At 39.2% G+C, this 11153-nt stretch overlaps 1 protein-coding gene across 1 annotated transcript; it reads right to left on the bottom strand.

Annotated features, from left to right (window-relative positions):
* Positions 1–9631: 9631 nt before the first annotated feature.
* On the bottom strand, positions 9632–10672 carry LOC107470305 (uncharacterized). Its single transcript, XM_016089696.1, has 2 exons — positions 9835–10672; positions 9632–9723 (listed from the first exon to the last, which is right to left on the bottom strand). Exons 1-2 carry the CDS (start codon positions 10670–10672, stop codon positions 9632–9634), a joined length of 930 nt encoding a protein of 309 aa, XP_015945182.1.
* Positions 10673–11153: the final 481 nt, after the last annotated feature.

Below are 11153 nucleotides of genomic sequence, written 5' to 3'. Positions count from 1 at the left end.
GTTTATCATTGTATTTTCTATCAGTATGAGTTTCTAAACCTCCTAGGATGAGGGTAGGAGCTCTACTGAGTTTTATGGATTAATAAAAGTATTACTGTTTCCTTTCAATTCGTGTTTGATTCTCTATTCTAAGATGTATCTTCATTCTTCATCCTTATGAATGCGTTGAACCGGCACAAGGTTATCTCATTCTACATGGGTTCAAAGTGAATCTTTCATCGGACAATAATGAACCACTTGCTTGATTATACATCTCTTAGACGGCTAATCCATGACTTCGTTGGGGACTTCTCGAGAAACCAGTTCAGCCGAGGTACAGGGAGATTAGAGTTTTTGTGGTAAAGGCTAGACCAAAGGCACAACATTCTCTGATCCGGAAGATTTGACCTTTTCTGTGGAGTTTTGAGTAGGATCACTAAGGAGTATGAACTGAGGAGCTTCACCCTCAATTAGAATGGATCCACACTAACCTAGGGGTTCAGATCTGGAGGAGGATTGGTGACCTCTCAACCGGCATTGATCACATACAACCTGCCATAGAAGAAATCATTCATAGTTGAAGAATACATTAAGACCGGAATTAATCCAGAAGAACAAAGCATCTCCAAGCCTTAACCATCTTCTTATCACTGGTTATAATCAAACATAGTAATTCTATCTTATTACAATTTTATGCATTTCAACAAACAAACAACTCTTCTATCCACCTGACTAAGATCTACAAGATAACCATAGCTTGCTTCAAACCACAATTCTCGTGGGATCGACCCTGACTCACCTTAGGTATTAGTTGGATGACCTAGTGCTCTTGCTGGTTCAATTGTACGAAGTGTGGAAATTCGTGCACCAACTATGCTATTTCCACAGCTATCGATGGTAGAAACACTGTAATTGCCAAGAGTTCTTATATTGTTATTCTCCTCTGCCATCTTTTTTACTTCTTCTCTCCTAACCCTTGATCTCTTCCTTATTTGTGCAAGAGTCTTTTCAATTTTTGGATCGAAGAGAATGCGGTTCTCCTCCTCTTGCATGCTAAAAAACAGCAAGAAATCAAATGCACCGTGCGGAATAAAGAAGAAAAGTAAAGAAGAAGGAAAAAGAAGAATTTAAATCTGAATAAGGAAATTAAAAGAAAAGAAAATAAAATAAATAAAATAAATAAAATAAATAAAATAAATAAAACAAGATCGAAGATTAGTGATTTAACTGGACGTATGTTGTCAATTTTAATTAATCCTCGGTAACGGCGCTAAAAATTTGATAAGCCAAAATTGATACACTCGTACTATTGGCAAGTGCACCAAATCGTATCAAGTAATACCATGATGAGTGGATATCATTTCCACGAGGATTAACGAATTGAGGGAAGCAATGTCTAATTATATCTCTAATTAGATCAATCACATCTTGGTAAGAGGGAATTGGTTTGTGACTTGGAAGAAATAGAAAAGCGAGAATTGATTTTGTTTGGATTATTGGGTGAGAGAAAGCTTAAAGAATTAGAAAGAAATCAAGATAGGGAATGTTAAAGGCTTCGGGGATGCTAAATCCTTTTAAGAAGAACAATACTTGTGCTTTGAAAACTTTGATTCATGCAAAAATCTTTCCATAGAAAATTATTTATAATTAAATTCCAATGTCTTGGCAATCTAATTTCTCTTAACTTAATTAATTGTCAATGTCTTGGTCAATTAATCAAGAGAAGAGGTTAAGAATGATTTTCATTTTAAGCCACACAATATTCAAAGACTATCCCTAGATGAATTAAATGTCACATATTTAAAAACTAGTTCTAAATTCAGTGAAGATTCTGAGATGATTAAATCTCTTGAAGTAATACCAGAATCCAAAACAGCATTAGAATATCTCTCGATACTTCAAATCATTATTGATGAATAAAAAAATGCTTGCATTATTAATCTATAAAAATAAAACAGAGCCCCTAATCTTTAACATCAACAGAGGTTTAGTTACTCATGGTAGAGAAGAACATAACTAAACTAGAGAAAGAGAGTGGCGGATGGTGTATGATCCGTGATGTCCCTCTTTTTGAACCTTGTTCACTTATTTATATCTAACTTCCTAGCTAATTGAAATTCAAAAACTAATCTAATGTTATTTTTTAAAGAGAAAGATAACTTATTCAAATTCAAATATAATCTAATCTAATCCTAACAAACAAATCTTATCTTTTTAGAAGATGTTGTTGCTAACTAATTTTTTAAATCTTAAATCTTGAATTGAATTGAAGCTTCATGGGAGTTGGTTATGCATTGGAGCCGGACTTGGTAAAGTAGCGTTAGGCTTGAAGCACATTTTGGAATCCTGGGAGTGACAAATGCACTTAGAGTCGGGCTTGGGATCTTGGCGCCAGGCTCCAAGTATATAGAAAAGTGATGAAGCTGGGCATAAAGCAAATTAAAATTGGGCACTTAGAGTCAGACTCCAAGTTTTGGGGTGCCCAATACATAAAATTGGAGTGGAGTTAAGCACCACCTTATGGAGCTAGGCTTGAGTCCTTTATTCTTTATTCCAGTGCACGAAGGTGCTGGACTTCTATTCTTTGATACTAGGTGCCACTCCTTACTTGTTTTTGTATTGATTTTTATCCAGATTCGCTTAATTTTAGTATGAAAATACAATTATTCTAATGCAACTTTAAATATATTGATTGTGATATTTGTGTAATTTTCGGTGTTGATTTACATAATTTTAAAATATTTATGTAGGATTGTGTTTTTTTTATGTAGGATTTAATCAAATTGAAATCTACTGTTTCTGATATTATCAGTGGTAACATAATAATGCATGATTATGTATTAGTGTTGAGGATTATTTTGTATAAAGAATTAGATTTGCATTAATGTAGAGAAATTTTTGTCAATTTTTTTATTTTTTTAAATTCCATAAATATTCACAAAAGCTCAATCCTCAGCGGATATTATTGGGTACCTATTACCCGTTACGTGATGGGGACAGAAATGTGAAAAATTTTATAAAACGGGGATGAGAGATTATTGCTTCCTGTCCTTATAAATACAAAGCTTCTGAAAACTGAACCGGTTATTAAAGTGTTCTAATTACTGGTTTATTAGTTTATTGGTCTAACCGATTCATTTGTGGTTCAACTGGAATAACCATTTTATAATATAATAATGAATAAAATCAAGCTCATTCACAACTGTTTTATTTGCAAAACAAGGTCATTCACAACATGAACTAATACTAGAAAGAAAATGAAAGCTTTCATGGCCAACTAGACAGAATTGATTGCATATTTAGAAAAAAGTAATCACCTAAGATTTGGTTCAAAAGTGGTGCGCAAAGTTGTGACTCGCACAACTAAACCGGCAAGTGCACTGGGTCGTCCAAGTAATACTTCAGGTGAGTGAGGGTCGAATCCCACGAGGATTGCCGAATTGAGCAAGCTATGGTTATCCTGCAGATCTTACTCAGGCAAGTAGAAAGATAGTTGTTGTTTGTTTTAGGCATATAGACAAGCAATAACAAAAGCAATTAAGAATTAATGTAAAGATAGTAGTGAGAAATCAGTTAAGGCTTCAGAGATGCTGCTTCTTCTGGATTAACACGTCTTACTAACTACTCCAATGATGAATGTTTCCTTCAATGGCAAGACTGTAAGTGATTAAGCTATTGGTCATGGTCATTAATCTTCTCAGATCCAAACTAAACACCCAAATAGGCTAGATCAATTTGGGAGAGGGTGAAGCGCATGCAATTCAATCTCTTGATGATCCTACTCAAAACGCCACATACAAGGTCGGATCTTCTGGATCAGAGAATGGCGCTCTATGGTTCTAGCCCTTAGAGCCACATGAACCTCAATTATCCCTGACTAACGAGGTTTTATGTCACATACCCCAATTAGCGCAGATAACTTGTTGGAACCCGTGATACATTCTCAAGATGTAGCTCAATACTATCCGGCTTAGGACTCGTAAGGAGCTCATGTAGAATCAAGATTCATAAATATGAAGAACGACACTGCATCACAGAATAGAATCAAATGTAGATTGAAGTAGAAACGTAATTGCATTAATCCATAGGAATCAACAGAGCTCCTAACCTTAACCTAAGAGGTTTAGTTGCTCATACTGTACAGAGAATAATGTGTAAAGTTCGAATGTGATGGAGAGAGAGTGTCAAATAATGGTGATCTCCCCTTATTTATATTAATGACTAGACTCAAAAAGAAATTAATAATAATTAGAAATTACAATAATGAAAGAAACTAAGCTAAAAGGTGCAAAAATCCACTTCTGGGCCCACTTGGTGAGTGTTTAGGTTGAGCTTGGAGTCTAACATGAATGAGTGGGCGTTGAACACCCACTAGGGGGTGTGAGTGCGTTGCCTTGCTCCCTTTGTGGCGTTGAATACCAGGTTTGGGCGTTCAACGTTGGGTTCTATCCTCTTGGGGCGTTGAACGCTAGAAAGGGGATAGTTTGGGCGTTCAACGCCGATTTTGGGCCTTCATTTCCAAAGCAAAGTATAGATCATTATATATTGCTGCAAAGCTCTGGAAGTTAGCTTTCCAACGCCGTTAAGAGCGCTTCATATGGAACTTGGTAGCTCTAGAAAGGGTCGTCTAAATGCACGAAGGTCAGGATCTAACAGCATCTGTTGTCCTTTCTTTGCCTCTGAATCAGACTTTGCCAAAACTTGCCAAATTTACCCAAAAATCACCTAAAAAATTATAGGAAAAATACAAAATCTCAAAGCAGTATCCAAAAAGTGAATTTTGCATTAAAGCCTACTAAAACATAATAAAACTTAACAAAATATACTAAAAACACTAAGAAAATAACATAAAAAGCGTATAAAATATCTGTTCATCAGAACACCAAACTTAAATTGTTGCTTGTACTCAAGCAACCAAAAATAAGTAGGACTAAAAAGAAGAGAATGATACAATAAGTTTCAGAGTTTTCAATGAAGCTCAGTTCTAAAAAATTGAATGGGGTTATTAGCTCTTCATTTCTGAACAGTTTTGGCATCTTATTTTCCCTTGAAGTTTAGAAATATTAACATCCCTTGGAACTAGAATTCAGATGGTATTATTGATTCTCTTAGTTTAGCTCTTTTTGATTCTTGAACACAGCTTCTTTCGGTGCTTTGCACCTTTTTGAGCCTAGCGGTGACTCTAAGCATTTTGTTTTCTCAAATTACCACCGGATACATAAATGCCACAGGCACTTAATTAGGGAAACCCTTTGGATTCGAATTTATCTTTGCTTAAATTCCTAGACAACGTGGTGCCTAGTGTTCTTAAGCGTACTCTTTTGCTTTGGATCATGACTTTAACTGCTCAGTCTCAAGTTTTTTTTTCTTGAGACCTTCACACTACAAGCATTTAGTTAGTGATAGCAACTCATTTGAGCTTTATGGGTTGATTTTTAACCCTCCTAACCATTAATGCTCAAAGCCATGGATCCTTGCTCTTTTGATTTTTCTTTTATGAGCATTCTTTTCTTCTTTCTTTTTCTGCTATTTTTTCTTGCTTCAAGAATCAATATTTTTTTTCAGAGAGTCAATAATACTTCTCTAAATTCATCATTATTCAAGAGCCAATATTATCAACTTCAACAATAATCATGCACTATTAATTAATACATTCAGAAGAAAAATGCAAGGCCAACACGTCAGATTAATTGAAATAACTCATGATATATGCAAAACTTATGCATCTCACTACTTTTTTTTCAAATAATTTTTCTTTTTAAGCATGGTGAGGATACAGGGGATATCTTATAATAGAAATAAATAAGAAAATAAACTGGAAAATAACAAACTACTAAATGTGATCATGAACTTAGAAAAGAAAACAGACAATAAATAAAAGTATAATGAAAATAGATATAAAACAGATAGAGATGTAATGGGACTCAATAACCTCAGTGATGGTGGCTGCTGCTCCCTCTTGAGAATCCAATGGAGCGTTTGATCTCCTCTATGTCATGCCATTGGCTCAGCTGCTCATCCATCAACCGTCTCTGATCTTCTCTTATCTTATGAAGGGTACTGGCGTGCTCAGTGTGCTCCACCCTCAGCTGCTCCACATTTGAGCTCAGCTTCCCTATTAAGGTATTTAGTTGATCCCAATAGTCATGGGGAGAAAAATACATCCCTTGAGGCATCTGAGGGATTTTTGGTGGAGGCGACTGCACAGACTCTTGTTGGGGTCCTTATGCTGGCTCTCTGACATTCTCCATCCTCATTTTTAGGATGGGCTTATCCTTCTTAATGAGGGCATCACCTGGGATGTTAATTCCTACTGAATTGCACATGCGATAGATGAGGTGTGGGAAGGCTAGCCTTGCCTTGGTAGAGGCTTTTGTGGCTAACTTGTATATCCCTTAAGGGATTATCTCGTGCACCTCTACCTTATTTTTGAGCATAATGCAACGCACCATTATTGCTCGGTCAATAGTAACTTCAGACCGGTTACTAGTAGGGATGATGGAGCGTTGCACAAGCTCTAACCATCCTCTTGCCACTGGCTTGAGGTTAAGCCTACTCAGTTGGTAGGGCTTGTTGTGTGCATCTAGTCTCCATTGGGCTCCCTCCACACAAATGTCTGCGAGCACTTGCTCCAACCTCTGATCAGAGTCGACCCTTTTAGTGTAAGAGTGTGGGTCACCTTACAATTGAGGCAATTGCAATGCCAACTTCATGCTTTCCGGGCTGAAGTCCAAGATTTATTCTCGAACCATGGTGCGGAAGTTCTTGGGTTATGGGTTCACACTAGTGTCATGCCCCTTTGTAACCCAAGCATTAACGTGGAATTCTGGCACCATTGGTGTGCCAATGGATGAGATAGGATGGGCTAGAATTTCCCAGTCCCTTCTTCAGATTTCTTCAAGGATTTCTGGATACTCATCCTCCTTGGGCCTAAAAGAGACCTCAGGAATCACCATTTTGTGCCTCACCACACATAGAAGTGATCTTGGTGGGCTCTAGTGAGGAATCTCCATGATTTCCATGGTTCAGAAGAGGAAGCATGTGCCTTTACCTTTTTCTTCCTTGAGGCTTCACTGACCTTTGGTGCCATACTTATGGATGGTAGAAGTAAAAAATCAAAACTTTTGCAACACCAAACTTAAGATATTTGCTCGTCGTCGAGAAAATATGAGTAACTAAAAAGAGAAAAAGGAGAGAAAGATGAAAGAAGAAAGAAGAAGAGGAATAAGGTTTCGGCCAAGTGGTGGGTGAGGAAGAAGAAAAGTGTGGAAAGTGTATAGGGTAAGAGGGGGAGAGTGTGTAGAAGGTGTGAGTATAAAGAGAGGTGTGATGGGGTATTTATAGGGGAGGGATGGGGTTGGGTTCAGTTGAATGGGAGGAAAGAATGGGTGGGAATGGTTTGAATTTGAAGTAGGTAGGGTTGGTGGGAATTGAATGATGGAAATTATGATGGGTGTTGGGAAGAGGAAAAGGTGATGTGGATGTGATTGGTGAGGGTGTATGGGGAAGAGGGAAAGTGGGGTGTGGGTTTCAAGGTTTCGAAAAGGTAAGAGAGAGAAGAAAGGTGGGGTAGGTAGAGATTCTGTGGGACCCACTGGCCTGAGAGGTTAGGAATTTCGAATTCCCTGCCCCCACCTGGCGTTCAAAGCCAGGGATTAGGCGTTGAACGCCAATAGGGGACCAAATAGTTGGTCCTGGCTTCCCCCTTTATGGCGTTGAATGCCCAGCCTTGCTCCCTGGCTGGCGTTCAACGCCAATGTACGCTCCCTCTTGGGTGTTGAATGCCTAGGATGCTCCCATCCTGGCATTCAACGCCAGCTCCTTACTCCCTTTGGGGCGTTGAACGCCCAGCTTTCTCCTTGTCTGGCGTTCAACGCCAACAAGGGGGTTCTCCCAAGGTGTTCTGTTTTCATTTTTGAATGTCTCTGTCACTGTCCTAAGTGTTGTATATGATCACAACATCAAAATGCAAGAGAAAAAACTAAAACTAAAATAAAAACTCAAGCTAAAGTAACCAAAAAGGAATAGAAATTACTATGCTAGTAGTTGGGTTGCCTTGGTGCACGAATCCCTACGCTTCGTACAACTAAACCAACAAGTGCACTGGGTCGTCCAAGTAATACCTGAGTGAGTCAGGGTCGATCTATCTCAGGAGGATTGTGGTTTGAAGTAAGCTATGGTTATCTTACAGGTCTTAGTCAAGCAGATAGAGGAGTTGTTGGATTTGTGAGATCTAAACTAGGTTGACATGTTTAATTGCATAAAAAGAAATAAAGAAAAAGGGTAATCAGAACTCATAAATTGTGTAAATTATGATAAGAAGGTCGTTAAGGATTGGAGATGCTTTGTCCTTCTGAATTAACTCTGGTATTACTGTCTTCTTCAATTGTGAATGATTTCTTCTATGGCAGGCTGTGTGTGATTGATGCTGGTTTGAGCAGCCACCAATACTCCTCTAGATCTGAACCCCAGGGTTAGTGCAGATCCATTCTGATAGAGGATGAAGCTCCTGCAGTCTATCCTCCTTAATGATCTTACTCAAAATGCCACAGACAAGTTTGAATCTTCCGGATCAGAGAATGCTGTGCCTTTGGGTTCTAGCCTATACCACAAAGACCCTAATCACCCCATACCTTGGCTAAACTGGTGTCTCGAGAAGTCCCTAACGAAGTCATGGATTAGCCGTCTATGAGATGTATAATCAAGCTGGTGGTTCATCATTGTCCAATGAAAAATGCACTCTGAACCCATGTAGAATGTGATAACCTTATGCCAGTTCAATACATTCATATTGATGAAGAATGAAGATACATCTTAGAATAGAGAATCAAACACAAATTAAAGAGAAACAATAATACTTTTATTAATCCATAAAACTTAGCAGGGCTCCTCCCCTCAACCTAGGAGGTTTAGAAACTCATACTGATAGAAAATACAATGTGTGAAACAAAAATATGGTAAAAATGTTTGGCAAAGATCTAAAAGTACTTAACAAAGAGTGATCTTCTACTTTAAATACTAAACTAATGACTAGTAAGGGTAAAACAGTCATTTTAGTGCTAAAATCTACTTCTGGGGCCTACTTGGTGAGTGTTAGGGCTGAGCTTTGATGAGATCCACGTGCTATGAGGCCTCTAGGGTGTTGAATGCTGGCTAGGGGGTCCTCTTTGGGTGTTTGGACGCTGGTCTCTTCTCCTTGGGAGCTGGACGCCTGAAAGGGGGCAGGAGGCTGGCGTTAGACGCCAGTTTTGGGCCTTCTAATATGAAGCAAAGTATAAACTATTATACATTTTTGGAAAGCTCTAGAAGTCAGCTTTACATGGCCATTGAGAACGCTCCATTTGGATTTCTGTAGCTCCATAAAAGCTCTTTTGAGTGCAAGGAGGTCAGATCCGGACAGCATCTGCAGTGTTTTCTTTGTCTCTGAATCAAACTTTTGCTCCAGCTCCTCAATTTCAGCCAGAAAATACCTGAAATTACACAAAAACACAAAGACTCAAAGTAGAATCCAAAAATGTGAATTTAATACTAAAACCTAGGTAAACGTAATAAAAACTAAACAAAACATACTAAAAACTATATGAAAATGATGCCAAAAAGTGTATAAAATATCCGCTCATCATGCCTCCCAACAGCTCCATTATGGAGGTAGCTAGGTGCTCAGATCTTTACCCCTTACAGTGAACTTTCTTCCTGTGCTCTCATGAATAAGCTCCACATGCTCTAGAGACAGGATCTTACTCACTGTGTATGGATCAACTGGACTCTTAGTGAAGACAACTCTCATGCCATGTGAGAGGCCTTCAGTGGGGATCTTCTTGTCCCTCCAGCCTTTAGGTACCTTCTTTTTAGTACCTTTCTTCCCAGTGCTTGATGATGGTTGCCCAACACCAAACTTAGAGTTGGTGTCTGGGGGTTCTGTAAAGCTCTCCACTGAGAGGGAAGGCTGAGACACAATGTGCTGTACTATGGTACTTTCTCTGTCAGCAGAAGACTGAGGGTTGGGGATCTTGAATAAGATGCAATCCTCATGTAGTCTTAGAACTAGATCTCCTCTTTCCACATCAATTATGGCCTTAGCAATGGCTAGGAAAGGCCTTCCAAGGATGATGGATTCATTTCTGTCATCCCCAGTATCTAGAATCACAAACTCTACAGGGATGTAAAGGTCGTCAACCTTCACTAGGACATCCTCCACCATACCATACGACCTTTTTAGGGTCTTGTCTGCCATCTCCAATGAGATTATGGCACACTGCACCTCTAGAATTTCTAGCCTCTTCATTACAGACAGAGGCATCAGATTGATGCCTGAGCCAAGGTCGCATAGTGCCTTCTCAAAGCTGATGGTCCTTATAGTACAGAGAATCAAGAAGCTTCCAGGATCTGGCATCTTTTGAGGGAGCTTCTTCTGAACCAAGGCATTGCACTCCTTGGCCAGGACCACAGGCTTGTCCTCCTCCTCCAACGCCTCTGTATAAGAAGAGTTGGCCTTCAGCTTCCTGAGGATTGCCAGGTACCGAGCAATTTGCTCTTCTTTGGACTTCTCTTCCTCGTCTGAAGAAGAGTCTTCTTCAGGTTCTTCTCTCAGCAAAGGAGCATGCAAGGTGACATTATTAGTCTCCTCATGAGCTTTGATTTCCTTGAGCTCCTCAATAGCAGGGTCCTCTTTGGGTTCGGTTACAACCCCCATAGTGAGGGCCTTCACTCTTCCTTTGGATTCACTTCTGTATTGCTTGGAAGAGTGTTGGAAGGAATTTCTAGGATCCTCTTGCTCAATTGACCAACCTGTATCTCCAAGTTTTGAATGGAGGACCAAGTTTCAGCCATGAAACTGTAGGTGGTCTTGGAAAGGTTAGAGACTATAGGAGCCAAGTCAGAGAGGCTCTAGTTGGGTGTCTCCATCTGCTACTGAGAGGGTTCGAATGGTTTGTTATTGAACCTATTTTGGTTCGTTCCCTTCTGATTGTTGCTGAAGCCTTGTTGAGGCTTTTGCTGATCTCTCCACCCAAAGTTAGGGTAGTTCCTTCATCTCTGATTGAAAGTATTCGAATAGGGATTGTTGTTGGAATTTCTGGAGGAGTTTCCCATGTAGTTAATCTCCTCTATGGTGGTGTAGGCATTATCACCTGTGTCCACCTCATAGGCTGTCTCTGGACAGTAAGCCCATGAGT

The sequence above is a fragment of the Arachis duranensis genome, chromosome 10 (genome assembly GCF_000817695.3).
Source record: "Arachis duranensis cultivar V14167 chromosome 10, aradu.V14167.gnm2.J7QH, whole genome shotgun sequence".
NCBI classification, from domain to species: domain Eukaryota; kingdom Viridiplantae; phylum Streptophyta; class Magnoliopsida; order Fabales; family Fabaceae; genus Arachis; species Arachis duranensis.
Note: the sequence above shows the minus strand (reverse complement) of the source record. Positions and strands in the feature narration are given on the sequence as shown.

Excerpts from the sequence above, each read along its gene's own strand:
- LOC107470305 (XM_016089696.1), bottom strand. The coding sequence starts at position 10,672 with ATGGGGGTTGTAACCGAACCCAAAGAGGACCCTGCTATTGAGGAGCTC. Across the intron at positions 9,724-9,834 it reads ATCAAGCACTGGGAAGAAAG|TGAGTAAGATCCTGTCTCTA; the intron begins GTACTAAAAAGA and ends ATCCATACACAG.